Consider the following 19,407-nt stretch of genomic DNA (forward strand, 5'->3'; position numbering starts at 1 on the left):
TCCTTCCTTCCTTCCTTCCTTCCTTCCTTCCTTCCTTCCTTCCTTTCCAATTCTTCCCTTTGCCTCATCTTAGGTCTTAGCAAACATACTCATTTTGTTAGTAGTGGCAGGAAGCAGACAGTTTCCATGGCAACTGACAGACCGGGTTTACTGTGGAAATTTCCGGAATTAACAGAGCTGCATTGCAGAAGGATGCATAAAGCAGTACTCATCTAGAGTACGGACACAGAACGGTTGCAGTGGTGTGCAGGGTATGTGTTCTATTTATTTTCCTGTCTTAGGAGGAATGCTAATTATATATATGTATATGTGCCAAGGAGAGCATTAAAGCAGCTTGAGGCATTTTAGAGTATGTCGGCTTGATAAAATCAAGGCTGCTTACAGGGCAAAAGGAGGAATAAGTAATTTGGAGAGAAAGACATGTTTGATAACGTTGGGAGGAAATCAAGAGTAAGATAAATGAAGGGGAAGGATGTGATCATGAAAGAAGAGGAGAAAACATGCTTCAAGCCTTCAGACATGCCTAATTAGATAATAGAAGGTTCTGGGCACCAGGAGATGTTTATTTATCAAAGGAAAATCTGTAGGCACTGGCAGGGTTGGGGGATCAAGTTTTTATGCCCAGGAGGAAGAGATGTGTTCAGGTAATTAGCTGTCATTTTCTGAAGGATACGTAGATAGGAAGGATACGTAGATAGGAAGGATGCCCAAGGCATGGAGGTCTGCTGCCTCTTTAGTGTACTTATTTACGTGTGTGGCAAGAGAATCAGGGATGGGTTACAGACCCCTAATTCCACTGCCTGTTGATTTGCGTGTGTGTGTGTGTGTGTGTTTGTGTGTGTGTGTGTATTTGTGTGTGTGTGTGTGTGTGTGTGTGTGTGTGTGTGTGTGTGTGTGTAGGGGGGAGGAGGGGCCGTGAGGGTTAAGAAAGAGCCTGAAATGTATCTTGAGCTTAAATTTTGAAAATAAAACTATAAGATTTGGGTGCGTTACTGGAGTTTCTTCTCTTCCAGAGAATAATTATAAAGTTGAAAGAGGAAGGATATGAAAAATGAATAGATGTGATAGAGATCGTCTGAACGATAGGTCTCATTTAGACCCCGTAGTACTCAAACTACAGCTCAGGAGCCAAATGCGGCCCTGCTGCTAGTTTTTATAAATAAAGTTTTATTGGAACATAGCCACACCCATTTGGTCGCATAGTTGCTACAGAGAGGGGCTGGCAATGCCTAAAATGTTCATCTGTTTCTTTACAGAAGAAGTTTGTTGACTCGTGGTTTAGATGGTGTATTGGATTCCTACGGCTGCTGTAACAAATTACCACAGACTTGGTAGACTAAAACGACAGAAATTTATTCTCTCGCAGTTTCGGAGGCCAGAAATCCGAAATCAGGGTGTTGGCAAGGTGATGCTTCTTCTACAGGCTTTGGAGGGGATCCTTCCTTCCCTCTTCCAGCCCTGGTACCTCCTGGCATTCCTGGGGTGGAGGTGGCAGGACCCCAGTCGCCTCTGTCCTTGCTTGGATTTCCTCCCTGTGTCTCCCTGCGTCTCTGTCTTCCTGTCTGTCTCTTATAAGGACACTTGCCATTATATTTAGGGCCCACCCAAGTCCAGGATGACCTTTCCTCAAGATCCTTATCTTAATTGTATCTGTAAAGATAAGGCCACCTTCTGAGGTGGATAAATCTGTTGGTGGGGGACCCCAGTTGAGCCCAGTGCATGTGGTATTGGAGAAATGGGATTTGGCTTCTCAGACCACGTTTTGTGATAAGAGTAGCTAGCTCCTTAGGGCGCCTGGCTGGCTCATTCGGAAGAACACGCGACTCGTAGTAGTCTTGGGGTCGTGAGTTCGAGCCCCACATTGGGTGTAGAGATTACCTAAGTAAAAAAATGACTAACTAGCTCCTGGCAAGTGTCCTCTGGAAACCCGTGGAGCATATGCTCTGTGATAGACGTGACCTGCTGGAGAGGACGTTACGTTCACTTTTCAAGAACGGAGTGGTGGAGACGTAGTTGGGATCGGAGCAGACAGCCTCTGTGATGCAAATGGAAGTTGCCGGGCGGAGATAGTCCTAGAATATCTGGGAGAAAAAGTACCCACACATTTGCGGGAGGCTGACGAAGGGCAGGGCCTAGGGCCTCCTAGCAGTCTCTCCTTGGCTCCCGCCCCCGAGAAACAACACAGTGGATTCGGCATTTTGGTCCCAAAAGAATCAGAGCTTCGGGGAATTAGAGTCCTGTCCAGATCACGGCAGTGGGGAGTACGCGTGTGTGCTTGAAGATAAGTAGACTTGATTAGCGAGCGGAGGAGCCGAGGCGGGAGTGGATACGCCGGTGGACGGAGCTCTGAACTGGAGACCGGACTCCGGGTGGGCGGTGTGTCGTTGTGGGAGAACGGGAGCTGTTGGCCTGGGCAGGAGAGGTCTGCGGCGTCCCCCTCCTATCAGTAAGCCACGGTGTCCTTGCTCCGTGGGATGTTTCCTGAGGCAGATTGGGGAGTACTTGGGAACGTTTAAGAAGTGATACACGCCCATGGTGAAGAATCAGGTTGTAGACGGGAGATTCCAGCCCGGGTGCCCGAGCTGCGGACAGAAGCCTCCTTGTTCTGCGACTTGAGGGACCCTGGCCTGTTGCCTGTATCCTCCCCTGTGCCCCTTCAAAGGAGACCTCTGAGTTTGACTCGATAGAGGGAATTATCAGAAGAATTAAGCACAAACGGTTAGAGGTGGACCCACAATAGGGCTCACTAAGAAGAAGTACCAAACTAGCCTAATCTACTTGAAAGAAAACGTTGCTGGGACTGCAGATCAGGAATTTGCCATGGACTGGGTATTTCTTTTTTTTTCTTTTTTCTTCTTTTAATTAAAAATTTTTTAAATGTTTGTTTATTTTTGAGAGAGACAGAGTGTGAGCGGGGGAGGCACAGAGAGAGAGGGAGACAGAATCTGAAGCAGACTCTAGGCTCTGAGCTGTCAGCACAGAGCCCGATGCGGGGCTCAAACTCACAGACTGTGAGATCATGACCTGAGCTGAAGTCGGACGCTAAACCGACTCAGCCACCCAGGCCTCCCATTTTTTTTTTCTTAATGTTTAGTTTTGGGGAGGAAGGGGCAGAGAGAAGGAGACCTAGAATCCAAAGCAAGCTCCTGTCAGCACACAGCCGGATGTGGGGCTGAAACTCCTAAATCGCGAGATCATGACCTGAGCCGAGGTCAGACGCTTAACCGACTGAGACACCCAGGGGCCCCGGACTGGGTGTTTCCTGATTTTTAGCATATGTGGGTGCTGAGGAGGAGCACTGGAGCCAATCCAGGACCTCCAGGCAGGGTTTTCTGAAGGACAAGCCTGGACGATTCTGTTAGTCTGTTAGTCTGTGACTGTGTGCATCTGAAACCCAAACGGAGATGTCCGGAAGCTGGGGGCATGAAGAATGTTTTCTTCTTTTCTCCTTTCACAGGCTATTTTGTGCATTAACTAGCACACATGTTGAGTTGTGTGCTTTGGCTTCTCTTCACAGAAAGATCCAGATTCAACTGTAACTAGATATTTACCTTTTTATTTTTCTGTAGGCACCTAGAGTATACATAAGGAAGTAGAGTGAGTTAAGGTCTACAGCCTAGACTGGTATTAAATTAAGCTGGTTTGATCACAATTCACACAAGCTAAAATGTAGGCACTGTAAGAGGTTCAAAAATACCCTCTGTTTCAAGTAGGTATATTATATAAAATAGCCTGTGTTCCTAAGTGTGTCTGTTGATAAATCTTTAGATTGTGTCTGTAGATAAATCTATAAAATCTTTTTTTTTTTTTTTCTCATTGACTAGTTTGGGTAAATGCCCGCCCTGCCCCAGAATAATAAAGGTGAGCTTGAGAATGTTCCATAGTTTACAAGACAGTTCACATAGCTAGCTACAGGTTATGAATGAAAAGGAATTAAGATTCTTGCTCCTTCGTTATTTGCTTCAGGAACTAATGTTCTGACTTTGTAAAAACAATTTCAGATTTGTAGGGCAAAATGATATAGGAGAAGCAGCATCCTGCTAAACTATTTATTAAGAAACAAGGATGGATATATGAAACACAGAAAATTAAGACAATCCCATGTGGAGTCCCTATAGGAATCAAGAAGAGATTTACCGAGGATTTCTCTTAGGGCCTTCCTGCAGACCGCAGGAGAAAATGTGGCCTCTTCTGAACCATTAGTTTAAGAGACAGAGTGCCTCCCCCACCCCGAGGCCTCCCCCCTGACTAGCAAGTACCAGAAAATAACTGGGGAGGGAGGCCAGATGGATGTAGGTACATTTCATCTGGGCAGCGTGGACGCAGAGAAGGGTCGTGGTAGCAAAATAGACTGAGGATTATATTCTTAGATTTGCTGCTGTCCGTTGAAGAGTATGGAATTCGAGGACAAGGGCATCAAGAGAGAATTTGCCTCTGGAGCAGTGCGTGCTCTGATTGGGAACACCCTGAGCCCTGGGGCCTTGAACTACAGACAGGGTTTGAACGTATGGACACGGGATGGACAAATCCCTTTCCCACAAGGAGAGTGAGGCTCAAAGACAGTCTCTTTCTCTCTTTCCCATCAATCTTACTTAGGTATAGTTGACATATAATGAACTGTACGTAGTGAAAGCGTACAGTTTGGGAAGTTTTGACGTGCGTATACCCTGTGAAAGCACCACTCCAGGCAGGTCAGTGAACAGATCTACCACCCCCAAAGTTTCCTCCTGACCTGTTCTAGCTTTTCTGTCTAGACGTTTGGTTTCGTTGCTTTTTGTATATCCCACATCTGTCCAACGTATTCGTCTGCCCTTCAGTTTCTCAAACACACACCATAGAGTCGTAAACACGGTTTCATTGTCTTTGTCTGCTAGTTCTGGCATCTTTCTCCATTTCTGACTCCATTTCTGAATTGGTTGATCTTTCTCTTCATTTTGGGCCATCTTATTTTGCTTCTCTGCATCCTTGCTGAGTTTTAGATTGCAGGCCGGACTTTGGGTGCCAGGTGTTTTTGCGTTCCTACGAATCTTTCGTCAAGTTACTTGGAAACAGCTGGATCCTGTTGACTCTTGCTTTTCAGCTTTGGTGGGTGTTCCGAGTACCGCTCCAGCCTGGGCATTGTTCCCTCTAATCCTTTTGGGGGGTTCTTTCCCCAGGCGAGTGTAGGGTCTTTGTAAGAGCGTGCTGACCAAGGAGGGCTCCGTGCCTATCTGTGGGGTTCTCTTTCTGTGCAGCGCTCTCTTATCCCGGAACTCTGCTTCTTAGACTCTGGCTACCTTGGTCTCCTCAGACACCCAGATCTGTCTGCTCAACACCAGGATACTGCCAGGAGGTGCCTCGATCCCCCTGGTCCCCCATCCCCTCGCAGTCTGTGGACCCCTCCAGACCGGAAGCTGGGGACAGCCGTAGGCTCACCGTGTGTATTTCTTGCCTCTCGGTGTTCGCTGCCCTTTGATGCCTGACGTCCAGTGTCTTCAAGACCATCTCAGATTTTGTCTGTTTTTTTACTTGTTTCAAGTGTGAGAGTAAGTCTGTGTCCCTGATGCTCCACAGTGGCCCAAGCGGGAGTGCCACACGTATCCTCCCTGTGAGATGGGAGCAGGCATTCTGGAACTAGGAAGCCATGTCTTCTTGACTTTGAGAAAGCATCTCTGAACGCGGCACTTTACGGCATTCTTAATACAGTAGAAGACATCATGATGTTTATAAAAAAGGATCAGCAATTTTTTTTTTTAACATTTTATTTATTTTTGAGACAGGGAGAGACAGAGCATGAACGGGGGAGGGTCAGAGAGAGAGGGAGACACAGAATCTGAAACAGGCTCCAGTCTCTGAGCTGTCAGCACAGAGCCCGACACGGGGCTCGAACTCACGGACCGCGAGATCATGACCTGAGCTGAAGTCGGCCGCTTAACCGACTGAGCCACCCAGGCGCCCCAGCAAATTTTTTTTTTTAAGTTTATTTTTGAGAGAGAGAAAAAGTGAGAGTGGGGAGAGACAGAAAACGAGAGAATCCCAAGCAGGCGCCACACTGTCAGCACAGAGCCCGACGCGGGGCTCAAACCCACGAACTGTGAGATCATGACCTGAGCCGAGGTTGGACGCTTAACCATCTGAGCCACCCCGGCGCCCCCAGCAAATCTCGAGGGGAGAGCAAATTTGGATAAATAAGGAACAGGATTATTGATTAGGTGATAGGTGAGAAAATAAGGCATTGGCAGGAAGCTGGAAAGGCAATGGTGGAAGGAAGTCCATTTCGCACGCGGAGGTGAACTTAAATGATACTGCGTGGCAGAGTGAAATGGCACGATCGACTTGAGAGCATGCACATTTCCGAATGTTTTACAGGTATAAATTCATAAATAGAATGGGAAGGTAAACACGCTCCGGAGAAATATTTACAGCACAGGACCAAGAGTCAGTCGATAAGTTAATAACATATACTAATAACTCTTAGCAGAAGCAGCAGCAGGAAAACAAAGCCTTGGCAGGAGGGCTCAGGGGTGTTCTCCCAGGGACTTAACCAAGGAAGAGACACTTGCTCGCCAAGTGGCAAAAAAAAAAGTCCAACTCTAAGAGTAAGAAACCAAACTGCAGCTTAAAAGAGTGATCTCACCCCTAATCGCCTTTTAGGTGGGCGTGAGGGAAAAGGGCGCTGTGGACGGGGCTCTGTGGGCACTCGCTTAACAGTTTAGCCTATACCCTTTATATCTGTCCGAGTACTTATCCTGCTGCTGAATTAGCACAGAAGGGTGCCCTCTGGATTTAGCAGAGGGTAGGGGTGGAAGATGAGCTAGAGACATCCCAGGTAGCCGTGGCCGTGCTGGCTATATTTCTCCAAAGAACAAGTCCGCCCACCTATGTGCAAAGCCGGGCAGCTTTATTGGACACTTTAGATAGAAATAAAGCTTTTCCCAGGGTCTAGTCTCAGGAATGCTCTGGAACATCATGTCACAGTTTTTTATTTTTTGGGGGGGGGAGGGGAATCTGTAGGATTTTAGAAACTTGTACGCATCAGTCCGAATCAGTGAAAGGATGGCAGTGAAAACGCAGTAGTGATGATTCAGTGTTCAGTAAGTAGTGAAAAGACAAAGTGGTCATTTCTGTCCAGAGGGTCGGTGATCAAAGAGGGCACACTAAAGGACTTCATTGCAAACATGTGGGCTCAGAAATGACAGCTTTCAGATTTTCATGTAACAAGATGTCCCCTTATTTCAAAAAATAATTTTCTTATATTGCATTTGTGTCTTAATAAGGTCTGTATTGTGTGGATTCATTCTACCCATCATTTTGCATGTTTTGTAAAAGAAAACACACATATTCTACTTATTTGTGATGCCCACAGTATCTGTGTCAGTTTCTCTCTCTCTCTCTCTCTCTCTCTCTCTCTCTCTCTCTCTCTCTCTCTCTCTCTCTGTGTGTGTGTGTGTGTGTGTGTATGTATATGTCTGTCTGTCTGTCTGTGCATGTTTGCCCTAGAGGTTGGAACGGCTAGTCGCTTGGAACAGGGATGATTAGGGCTGGCTGTAAGAAATGAGGGATGCCAGAGTTAAGGACTTTATTCAGGGAAGTGTTCTTGGCCTGTTTGTAACTGGTCTGTGGATTTGAAACCATTTTAGCATCATTGACCCTCAGCCACTAAGTGCTCATAGCACTTCCCAGTCATTGTCATGACCAGACTTCCACCTGTTCCCTCCCTCTTCACCACTGCCAGATGCTAGGGACCTCCTCCCGTGACAATCACTGGGAAATAAGATATCCTTGGGGGCTGCATTAACCGGAAATGAGTTTGCATATCAACAGCATCAGCGGTGAGGACAGATAGCGGCTTCAGTAAGAGTTTATTTCTCTTTCTGGAGATGTTGTCTGGAGATAGGTAGGCGTAGGGTTGGTGAAATGGCTTCATGGTCATCAGAGTCTAGAGAGCCGTAATTTTTCTTCTCCCTCATTCTCAGTACATGGTTTCCATTCTCAAGGGCCTTGAGGGTGATTGGAACTCCAGTCCTCACCAGTATTCCAGGCAACAAGAACCAGAAGGGGGAGAAAGAGAAGAAAAAACCCATGACCTTCCTTCTGGCTGAGTCACCTCCTTTTATCTATTTATTTTTGGGACACAGAGAGAGAGAGAGAGAGAGAGCACAGCAGGGGAGGGGCAGAGAGAGAGAGAGAGAGAGAGAGAGAGAGAGAGAGAGAGAGAGAGACACAGAATCTGAAACATGCTCCAGGCTCTGAGCTGTCAGCACGGAGCCTGACGCGGGGCTCGAACTCATGAACCGCGAGATCATGACCTGAGGCGACTGAGCCCCCAGGCGCCCGAGCTCAGCTCCTTTTAAATACTGCATTCATACTACTGCCTCTAACCACAAGGAAGTTTGCCTTCTCCATCCGCTCGGGCCGTCATAACAAAATACTACAGCTTGGGTGGCTCCAACAACAGAAGTCTATTGCTGGCAGTTCTGGAGGCCGGGAAGATCAAGGTGCCGACCAGGTAGGTTTCGTCCTGAGGATTCTTCCCTTGGCTCGTTGGTGGCCGCCATCTTGCTCTGTGACCTCTGCTTTGTGCAAGCGTGAGGGTGGGGGAGAGCCTGTCTCCGCCGGGGGTCCGTCTAAGAAGGACACTGGTCCTATCCGATCAGGGCTCCACCCTTATGACCTCGTTTAAACATAATTATCTCCTTGTAGGCCCTGTCTCCAATACGGTCACGCTGGGGGTTAGGGCTTTGACATGAATTTTGGCGGGAAAGGGGGGAGGGGGGAGCGCAGGTGATTCCATAGCAGTTGGGAAGTGTAGCGTTTTAGCTGCGTGTAGTGTTTCCCCGACGACCTTATCGAGAAGAGGAGGACAGGTGTTGGCTGGCAGCTGGCGGTAATTGCCACGGCGGGGCTGCTGGCTCAGTTCCCCGGATGGATCATCAGGTGCTTGAAGGCGGAATCCTATGGAGGATTCACTGAAAGCAGCTAAGGATACTCTGTGTAAAATCATCCACAGAGAAGTGGGAGAATGAGAGAGATTTGGAAGTCATTGCTGATAAAACACAGTCCCTTAGTCCCAAGAAAGTGGTATTCCAGGAAAAGTCAGGAAACCTTCCTTCCCCTTAGGAGTGTACCTTAGGAGTCAGGAAACCTTTTCTCGCCATGAGTGTGTTTTCTGCTATTCATATATATATATATGTATGTATATATATATATATATATATATATATATTATTGTTTTCTTCTCTAGGCCTGCTATTTAGTTAGGACAGAAATTATATCTTTAAAAAAATTTTTTTAAAACGTTTAAAATTTTAAAAGTTTTATTTTTTATTTTTTTTTATTAAAAAAAATTTTTTTTTAACATTTATTTATTTTTGAGGCAGAGAGAGAGACAGAGCATGAACAGGGGAGGGGCAGAGAGAGAGGGAGACACAGAATCGGAAGCAGGCTCCAGGCTCTGAGCTGTCAGCACAGAGCCCGACGCGGGGCTTGAACTCACGGACCGTGAGATCATGACCTGAGTCGAAGTCGGACACTTAACCAACCGAGCCACCCAGGCGCCCCTAAAATTTTTATTTTTTAGAGAGAGGGTGAGCGCAAGCTGGGGAGGAGGGCAGAGGGAGAGAGGGAGAGAGGGAGAGAGGGAGAGAGAGGGGAGAGAGAGAGAGAGAGAGAGAGAGAGAGAGAGAGAGAGAGAGAGAGAGAGAGAGAGAGACTCTCCAGCAGGCTCCATGTTCACTGTGGAGCCTGGTGCGGGGTTTGTTGCCTCGACCCTGGGATCCTGACCTGAGCTGAAATCGAGAGTCAGATGCTCAACCAACTGAGCCACCCCGGCGCCCCCAGAAATTGTATCTTAGGATGGAAATTGCAGTCGGCAGACTGCACGTGATCTCCTTGTTGCCCTTGAGACTCTGGGTGAGCTTTTTCTAGAAGTGGAATAAACTGGGACTTTGAAGCTACAGCTATGACTCAGGTCACCAAAAGTATTTGTCTTTTGTCTTTCTGAGCACTTGTACAAGGGGGCCAAAGGGAAATTGACTAGTTTATAGGGTTAGCTGCAAAGTGGTGAAATTCTTGGCATCTGGAGGCTCTGAGGTCACATTGAAATTGTTATATTTTCTTTGAACCCTAGGAATTGCATGATCGCATTTTGTTTTATTACTAACACTTTGTGAAAATGTTTGAAAATCTTGGTTTTTGGTTCTCTAGAAGTCTAGTTAAAAAATGGAAAAGGCTTCATTCCCTTTGTATTGGGCACCAATTGAGAGAGATGGTAAGATTTGTCTTATCCTTGATAAATGCTTGTTTCTTTATTTTGAGAGAGAGAGGGAGAGAGACACTCTCCAGCAGGCCCTGTACTGTCAGCACGGAGCCCGGCATGGGGCTTGATCTCACGAACTGTGAGATCATGACCTGAGCAGAAATCAAGAGCCAGGCGCTAAACTGACTGAGCCACCCAGGAGCCCCTACCCCTGTCTTATTCTTGACAAAATGGGAAATGTAGCTCTGCATTTGAGACCTGAATAGTTTGCTAACTCCTCCTCGTGGCCTCATGTAATTAGACTTCCCCATCCTGTGAGTGGCAGCCTCTCATAATGCATGACAGAGGGACACCCAGAGCATCCGTACCCTCCGTGTAGGAAGGCTGGTTTCAAAAGAGAGGACTTGACCTGAGTGTGTTCAGTTTCTTTGTTCGTGTTCTCTGGTCAGCCCGTAAGGGCTCAGGTGAGACACCAGATCCCTCTCCGTGGAAAGATGAAGCCTGGGGGGCAGGGGAATGAGGGTTCCCTGAAAGAATAGAAGAGGGAAGGCCTAGAACCTCTGATTTTTTTCAGTCATTCATACGGCATCCCTTTACAAGGCCAAGGAGCATAGTCTTTGGAACATGACGATATAACCACAGGGGACACGGACCCAGTCCATTCACGTTAATTAGCGAATCTGGTGGTAAGATGCACTGTGTCCACGAACCGATCTTTTTCAAGTTTGATTCAAATTGGTTAATAAAATGGATCCATTTTTTTTTCTTTTTAGGTTTTAATCCTTCGTGTTGGTGTCTGTAGATATCACCAAGGTTTATTATTGCCACTCAACTCCTACTTCCCTTTATATAAGAGAAAATATTTTATGGTGACATCAGTCTGTATCTAAACAGCTTCCCTGGTGTTGAGATCTATCCCCAAGTACATCCTGTTGGAAATACTGTATTCAAGAGGGGTACTCTTTAAATCTGATTTGTGATCTGTAGGCATTAAATATGTAAGTGTATAGCTCACTTTTTAACTGGAGTGTGTATCACTTGATTGTCTAATTACAGGTCTTCTTACAACAAAAACTATTAAAATTTGTTTCCATGTTGAAGACCTCTAGATCCAGAGGAGAACGTTACCGATTTTCTTAGGGACTTTTCTGCGTAGGTGGTTAGATATGGGGCTGGGGTTGTGTTTCTGTATGAGATTTAGGTTAATTTGAGACTTGGAACCTCCATCGCTTGCTTGTTTCTTGAATACAGCCCAACAGAGGGAATGGGTAAGATGTCTGGGTTAAGAATTGCTCATGTGGACTGCAGTTACCATGCATTTTAGAAGGCTGAATATAAGAGTAAAGAAAAGGTCATAGGCTGAACTTAGTTACTGATGAAGCAGAGAAAGGCATTGGGGATCGCTTACAGATTTGTGGAGTTGAGCTGAACTAATTTTCAGGTAAGAAATTAATAATGAAATGACTGGGAATTTCTGATATGCCTAATAGAAGTAACACTTAAATCTTGATTGACACATTTGCCTCCATAGAAAACCACAACTAAGGTTTCGGGCACTCGGTACAGTTGCTTCACTGGTTGACTGCTATAGTGTGAGGGTAAAGGGTCAGGTCAGGCTTCCAGGTGTGGTCACTACAGCGCTGTATCTCTATCCAGTCCTTCTTTGGAAGCCACTAACTCTTAAAACAATAGCCGTGAAATTGATTCAGTTTCGCTGGAAAGGTTGCCAGCCTGGTAGGAGCAAAGACTCCATGAACACACCTTCATGATGGCATAACCGTAGCATGTTTTTTTTGTGGTTTCCACAACTTTTTTCCAGTCTAAATGAGAAAATGGACTGTGGGTGGTGACCACATTCTGCCCTCCATCTTCTGTCTTCGCAGCTTTATTGAGATATAATTCACATCCCATAGAATTCACCCCTTATACTGTACAATTCAGTTGCCTTTCCTGTATTCAGAGTTGTGTACTCAGTTTTTGAACATTTATATTAGTCCAAGAAGATAACCTGTATCCTGTAGGTGTCAATCTGTTCCCTTTAAAAAAAAAAGAGACCTTCTCCAGAAACTACACAGCAGGCTACAGTAAGCGAAATTATTAGAAGAGCTACTCCATAATTCTGAAATTTGATCTTTAAATAGGCAATATTATAACTTGCTATTCTGTGATTTAGGTAGTAATGAAACACTCCTTTCATTTCTCAGGAATGCTGTATGACACAATGTATTCATGAGAATGATGTCTTTTGCCACATTCTCTTGATTAGAAGCAGGTCATAGGTCCCGTCCACACTCAGAGAGAGGAGCCTACACAACGATGTGAACCCCAGGGATGTACAGATCGCGGAGATCACCTTTGAGCCTGTCTACCATGTCCCATAAATTAGCGAATAATTTAAAACACGTTGCTTCCAATTTACATGTAATTTTAACTATTTTTCAGCTACTCTCAGCGGTTGCCCACTGCTGGACATTTCATCAGTGATTACACTGAGCCATAGAGGTGGTGTTTACTTGCCAGTGATCGGAGAACAATGATCTTTACACATGAACCTTCTTTTTCTTTCTTTGTTTCTTTCTTTCTTTCCTTGTTTCTTTCTTCCTTCTTCTTTCTGTTTTAGTGCTTATTGTTTTATTTTGAGAGAGAGGGAGAGTGTGTGCACGCAGGGAAGGGTCAGAGAGAGAGGGAGAAAGAGAATCCCAAGCAGGCTCTGTACCATCAGCACAGAGCCCGATGTGGGGCTCAGTCTCGTGGACTGTGAGATCATGACCTGAGCCGAAATCAAGAGTTGGACGCTTCACTGACTGAGCCACCCAGGCGCCCCAAAAACGAATCTTCTTTACGTTAGGATACTTCTGCATCATGAAAAAGATTACTAAGACAGTTCGTCACTAGGTTTGGTTGGTGAAAATATGTCCTAAACAAGACAAGAATTTGCGTGAATAAAAGCTGGTAGTATGACTTATTATGATCCTGGAATCTGGCATTGGGAATGTGGGTTCCCTAAGTGGTTACTTAGACAAAGTGTATTAGTCTTTAAACTACAGTCTTGAAGCATGGTAATTATGAATACTAGTATATGTGGTAATTCTGGGGAAGTGATTTTAAAATTCTGAATATTTTGAGAACCTTAAAAGTAACTACAAAAATCAGTTCTAGTAACCTGAGAAAACATTTCTGTATTTTGGAAGAAGTAAAAGAAATAAGCATGTCAACTTTTCTTGCTTGTATTACCTGATCAGATTTTAAAGAGATTCTGACCATTTCATATGAAATTGAAGAAAAATATCAATGATATTCAAGAATCTTTTTCTGGCATGTTGCCCTCCCTGGCTTGATAGAGTTCATTACTGTATTGATCTGTGGGGGCAGGGGAGAAAGAGACACAAATGAGGTGGTTTTCCCATTTTTCATTTTGGATTTGCTTTTTTTGTTGTTGTTAATTTTTTTAATCTTTATTTTTGAGAGAGTGAGAGAGAGAGACAGAGTGAGAGCAGGGGAGGAACAGAGAGGGAGGGAGACACAGAATCCAAAGCAGGCTCCAGGTTCCAAGCTGTCAGCACAGAGCCCAACGTGGGGCTCGAACCCACGAACCATGAGATCATGACCTGAGCCAAAGTCGGACGCTTAACCGACTGAGCCACCCAGGCGCCCCGGATTTGCTTTTTTACAAAGCATGGTTACAAGTTCATCCTTTGATCTCCAGGTTGGAATTTTGGAGATGGTTTTAGAATGTAATGAAAATCTGTAAGGAGTGGGTCCTTTTGTCCATGAATCATTGGTTTTCACCTCGTTGCTATATCTGTGAACAAAGACTGAGAGGTTCAAGTTTGAATAATACATGACAGTTTTTCTCTTAGTGCCTGCTGGCTATCTATGTAACTGATCCCCTACCCCAGCATGGCATAAACAGGGACAGGGCAGTATGGTAAGGTGTTAGTTCCCAAACTCTGCTGGAGTCACCTGGGATCTTTAAAAATACTGGATCTTTTGGACTCCTGCCCCCAGATACTCTGATTTAATTGCTATGAGATGGTAACCTGGGCATCCAGATTTTAAGAATCTCGCCAGGAAATTCTAATGTGCACCAAAGTTTGGGAGTGCCTGTGCCACAGGTTGAGGGCCTGGAGTATTAATGTCGGGTAAGGTTGGATAAGAACTTTCTGGAAATGAGGTCTGTCACTCCTGGGCGTCTGCATTTAACAATGCAGTTTTGCAAAGGTTTGAGAAAGCTCTCGTATTTGGAAATGAAAACGAGTCTATAGAATTACTTTCTTCAGTCAATGGAACCTTGGTTTTCTGAATCCTCTTAAAGCTATGATCATTGACTCCCTAAATTTAGGCCTTCCTTAAGTCAGTGTGTCAAAAAAAGAAGACGATGCAAAAAACAAAAAAACAAAAAAACCCAAAAACAACCCACTAAAAACAACAACAAAAACAAAACAAACAAAACAAAGCCAAAAAAAAAAAAAAAACCCTCCAAAACCCTGGAGGTCAGACCGTGTTTCTTTCCCACGCGTTCATCGGTGCTAGCTATCAGAAAAAAAGTCCAAACCTGTTTAAAATGTGGCACAATTGCTTCCCGGTATTTTAACAGAGAGAGGCTGAGAACACACAGCATCGAATCGTCGGGAAAACTGAAGATCTCTCCTGAGCAGCACTGGGATTTCACCGCGGAGGACTTGAAGGACCTTGGAGAAATCGGACGAGGAGCTTACGGTTCCGTCAACAAAATGGTCCACAAACCAAGTGGGCAGATAATGGCAGTTAAAGTAGGTGACGCCCGTCCTTCTCTTTCCGGTGCTTTCAGCCATTAGGTGCAACTTCCTGGTGCAGTCACTCCACTGTTGTTCTGTCCTCTCCCGGCTTGTGTGGCGAACGTGGGTGTTTGTAAAACCGTTTCTCCAAATCCTTCGAGGGTGTGAATCGTCCCGAGGCTGTCTGGCCGGTGGCATGTGTTTCCCTCCCCTCCGGAAGCGCCGAGGGTGTGAAGTGCGCATGTTCGCTGCGCTCTTGGCATGACGCGCTAACGTGTTTTCAACTCCAGGCCCTTCCGCTGCCAAGGTGAGTTCAGGCTGGGCGGCCGCACCCCTGGGAGCAGGGCAGTGCTGCACCGAGCCAGGCGGGGAGCTGGACGAAGAGGCAGCACACTGGGTTGGGCAAGGTGCGGGGCTAGGGCTAACAGCAGTCTCACTGAAGGTTTCCCGGAAACCACGCACATGCTGTTGCCACTAACCTCAACCTTACTCGGCCCTGACCGGCTCGGCTTCTGTTTGTTTTCTCATCTCCACCCAGTACTGCCCTGTTCCCCGGTTCGAAAGCTGGACTTGAAATGCGTACCTCGTGATAATGCCGTCACATTCCGTCCTTGCTGTGAGTGTCTGCCACCTAATACGTTCATGTGAAGAAGACGGCAGAGTGGCCCGGAGTGGAGATCGGCCCCACAGGCTGTCCTTGGCGGGCTGACGTCGGTGCCTGTTACGCATCGCTGCCGTCCATCCGACTCCTGTGGGGCCTGCGTAGTTGTAACGTGGCCGTTTGTTTGTTTAGATGTCGAGCAGATGTTCGCTGTGTCTCAGATGTTACTGGAAAATGGACAGTGTTGGGGGTGGCGGTTTAAAAAGAAAAAGGCAAAAGGGGATCCGAGTTACAATTCTTACGGAAGCAGTCAATGCCTCAGTTTGCACAATGGAGAATGGGTTTGCAGACAGTGTCGGCTAATCATCTTCCTGTTGAAACGCCTGTTTGGAGACTTTTTCAACGTGGCTTGATTGACTAGGCGCCTCAGTGTCGTAATTGACTTTTGGGAGGGGATTCGCATCACACTGATAGAAGATGCTCTCTGTGTTAAAGTTTACTGTGAGCAAAATGTTACTCTAACTGTTTTTGCCTCCTTCACTGTTGAGCATTTCTCTTTGTGGGGTCATACAAACCGATGAGAAATTCATGATGGGGAAAACTTGTATGGTTCTTCACCTCGTTTTTGGTCATTGTTCTTTTGCATTGTGATGACGACTGTGGGCCTTTTTCTTAGGATGCTGCATACGTCTGCAAAATCTTGCACGTGAACTGTAGACCTCTAAAGACGCATAGGCTACGCCCTCTGCTTTGGATTATCTCTGGAAATAAACTGGTAGTCTTCTTGGAACGTGAAATGATTGCTCTATGTTTATTTTGTGCCACTGCAATGGAAGTGGGAAGTCATTTTATTGAGATTTTTCTGGATGAGTGTTGCACTGCTCTTCTGTATGCTGTCTGTGCATGACACTTGCTTTTACTTGGCTGGGTCTTAAGGGAGAGCTATCCTATGTAACTAAAGCTTCTAAACTTTCTTCCAGGTACTAGGGAAAGACCTTTTAAATAATTATGTCCTGCGATTTTCAGCCTGCACTCCATGCGTTTTACTATGTTGACCATTGTCATAATCTGTTTTAGTAATCTGTGTTGACTTCGGCCACAGTCAGTAGGTTTTCAAGGGAAATAAAGAAGGTACTTGCTTCATTGTGACTTGAAGGAAGCTTTTCTTAATTTGAGAACTTTTGAAACTGTGTAGTGCTCACTCAAGTTTTGAAGGCATTTAAAGAGTGAAAATAGGAAGTTGTTGTCCGCTGTTTGTAATTTGACCTTATTTTGAGAGCCCCTGTTGGAGTGGCTTTGAAAATCCCAGCTCTTAAGAAATACTTGGAGGGGGTCATGGGACCTCCAGATGGGTAACTCTCACATCAATACCTATCAGTTGGTACTGTCTCTGTTTGTTTATCACCTTGAGTTCTTTTTAATTTTTTAATGTTTCTTTATTTTTGAGAGAGAGACAGACAGACAGACAGAATGTGAGTGGGGGAGAGGCAGAGAGAGAGGGAGACACGGACCGCGACATCATGACCTGAGCCGAAGTGGACGCCCAACCGACTGAGCCACTCAGGTGCCCCGTGTTTATCAACTTGAATTCTTTTTTTTTTTTCAATTTTTTAAATGTTTTTATTATTTTTGAGAGAGAGAGAGAGAGAGAGAGAGAGCGCAGGGAAGGGGCAGACAGAGAGGGAGACACAGAATCCAAAGCAGGCTCCAGGCTCCGAGCTGTCAGCACAGAGCCCCAACTCAGGGCTCAACCTCACAAACTGTGAGATCATGACCTGAGCTGAAGTCTGACACTGAACCGACTGAGCCACCCAAGCTCCCCATCACCTTGAATTCTTGAGCAAGCGGGTCCGTTTAGTGTGGGGAAGGTGGTGATGTGACGTTATCAACCGACCTATCAGTGGGGCGTACCATTGGATTCCATGACGTCATATGATACTGGAAGAGGGTTTTTCCATTCACATACATGACAGTTTGATACCAATTTGCAGACTGGTGTTTGCCTCCCACTGCAGTTTAAAAAAAAAAAATTTTTTTTAACGTTTATTTATTTTTGAGACAGAGACAGAGCATGAATGGGGGAGGGGCAGAGAGAGGGAGACACAGAATCGGAAGCAGGCTCCAGGCTCTGAGCCATCACCCCAGAGCCCAACGCGGGGCTCGAACTCACAGACTGCGAGATCGTGACCTGAGCTGAAGTTGGACGCCCAACCGACTGAGCCACCCAGGCGCCCCAGCCACTGCAGTTTTTAAATGTGTATCTTGTGGGTCTCTCTGAAAAAGCTTAGCCTTTCATCACACCTGAGCGAGTGTATTCCTTATCACGTAGGCACGTGGACAGATGGACAAGAGCAAACACCCAGGGGCAGTATGTGATCAAGACATTAGGTCTGACGTAGACAGCCTGATTACTAAGCGCCCTCTGTGTTTAGCCTTGAGATAGGACTACAGAAATTTAAAAGAGTGGGAGACAGTGGTTCACACTCCTGTGAGTTTTCCCTGGTTGTTGGTAAAATGAGAAATGCATTATACTAGTGTTTTACTATGCACTGGGGAATATGGAGGGGTTAACTTAGTAGATACTAAGCTTATGTTGGAAATAAGTCATCCTTAAGACCTATTTGCAGTTCTTTACAAAAGTGGACTGTGGTATTAGCCTGGTTTTATTATCATTATTCCTCATTTTTAGTTTTGGTCTTTAAAATTATTTTAAGCCCAATGTGGGGCTTGAACTCACGACTCCAAGATCAAGGGTCACATGTTCTTCTAACTGAGCCAACCAGGGGCGCCCCTGAGTTTTAGTTTTGAGGGAGACCTTCCCCAAGTTTATTTTGCCACCTCTAAGAAATGTCTGAAAAGACCTGTTAGTTAGTAGAAACGGTCATCTCCAAGACGTAATCTAAAAATCAGCTAAGATATAATAAATCAAACTCAGCGAGGTAGCATACAGCATGTGTAAGAGTTGTACATACAACAATTTCTCTTTTTTTTTTTTGAGAGGGAAAGAGAGAGGGCACGTGTGCGTGTGTGTGGGGTGGGAGGCACAGAAGGAGTGGGAGAGAGCTTCCCAAGCAGCCTCCGTGCTGGGCGTGGGGCTCGATCTCATGACAGGGAGATCGTAACCTGAGTCGAAATCAAGACTTGGATGCTTATCCTACTGAGCCACCCAGGCATGCCAACAATTTCTTGACCTTTGGCCCGAGGACAGTTCCTGAAGCTGCCAGTGAGGTTCGGCATTAGGACCTAAGATGTGGAAAATCTTGACCCTTCAGTTTTAATCGTACACTTGTGGGAAAAAGGTCTTCCTCTTCTGTGACGGGGAGTGATACAGCTGGTTTGTCTTGTCGCCTGAATGACTGAGTCACGGGGCTGCCCAGGGCAAAGCCGTTGTCGTTGTCCTGGCCACCAGGTCTCCTAAAGCTCAGGAGGGACCACCTTCGGCTCTGGTAGGGTACTTCGGGCTTCAATCAGCATCTTCGGCAAATAACATTTATTTAATACCCCATTTCGCATGATGTTGGAATAACCACTAAATGAAAAAAATGAGACCCACACAGACCCTGTCCTCTAAGAGTAAAGTAGGTGTCTGGTTAGCTCCCTTCCGGGGCTAATTGTAATGGGGAAAGGCCCAACATTCAGATCAAATGTTTGAGGAAGGCATTGGCATCGGCATTAGGTTTCTGGGCTGGGGTTAGAGAAACTCACGTCTGGGAGAAACACCCAGCAGAGTCAGGTCCTCAGATGATCCGAATCAGCATGTCTGAGCAAATCTGGGGACACAGGAGTGAAGAGTTAGAAAGAGTTCAGGCCCG

General features: G+C 45.8%; 1 protein-coding gene across 4 annotated transcripts in view; it reads left to right on the forward strand.

Moving 5' to 3' along the window:
- The window catches only part of MAP2K4 (mitogen-activated protein kinase kinase 4), a 139,153-nt gene that overhangs the window by 53,775 nt on the left and 65,971 nt on the right, over nt 1–19,407 (forward strand). For all 4 annotated transcript variants that reach the window (XM_042967893.1, XM_042967894.1, XM_042967896.1 and 1 more), the window contains one exon: nt 14,835–15,009. In XM_042967893.1, the coding sequence (XP_042823827.1) occupies nt 14,835–15,009 (175 nt within the window). The remainder of the gene's footprint in view (nt 1–14,834; nt 15,010–19,407) is intronic.

This window comes from Panthera tigris, chromosome E1, assembly GCF_018350195.1.
Source record: "Panthera tigris isolate Pti1 chromosome E1, P.tigris_Pti1_mat1.1, whole genome shotgun sequence".
NCBI classification, from domain to species: domain Eukaryota; kingdom Metazoa; phylum Chordata; class Mammalia; order Carnivora; family Felidae; genus Panthera; species Panthera tigris.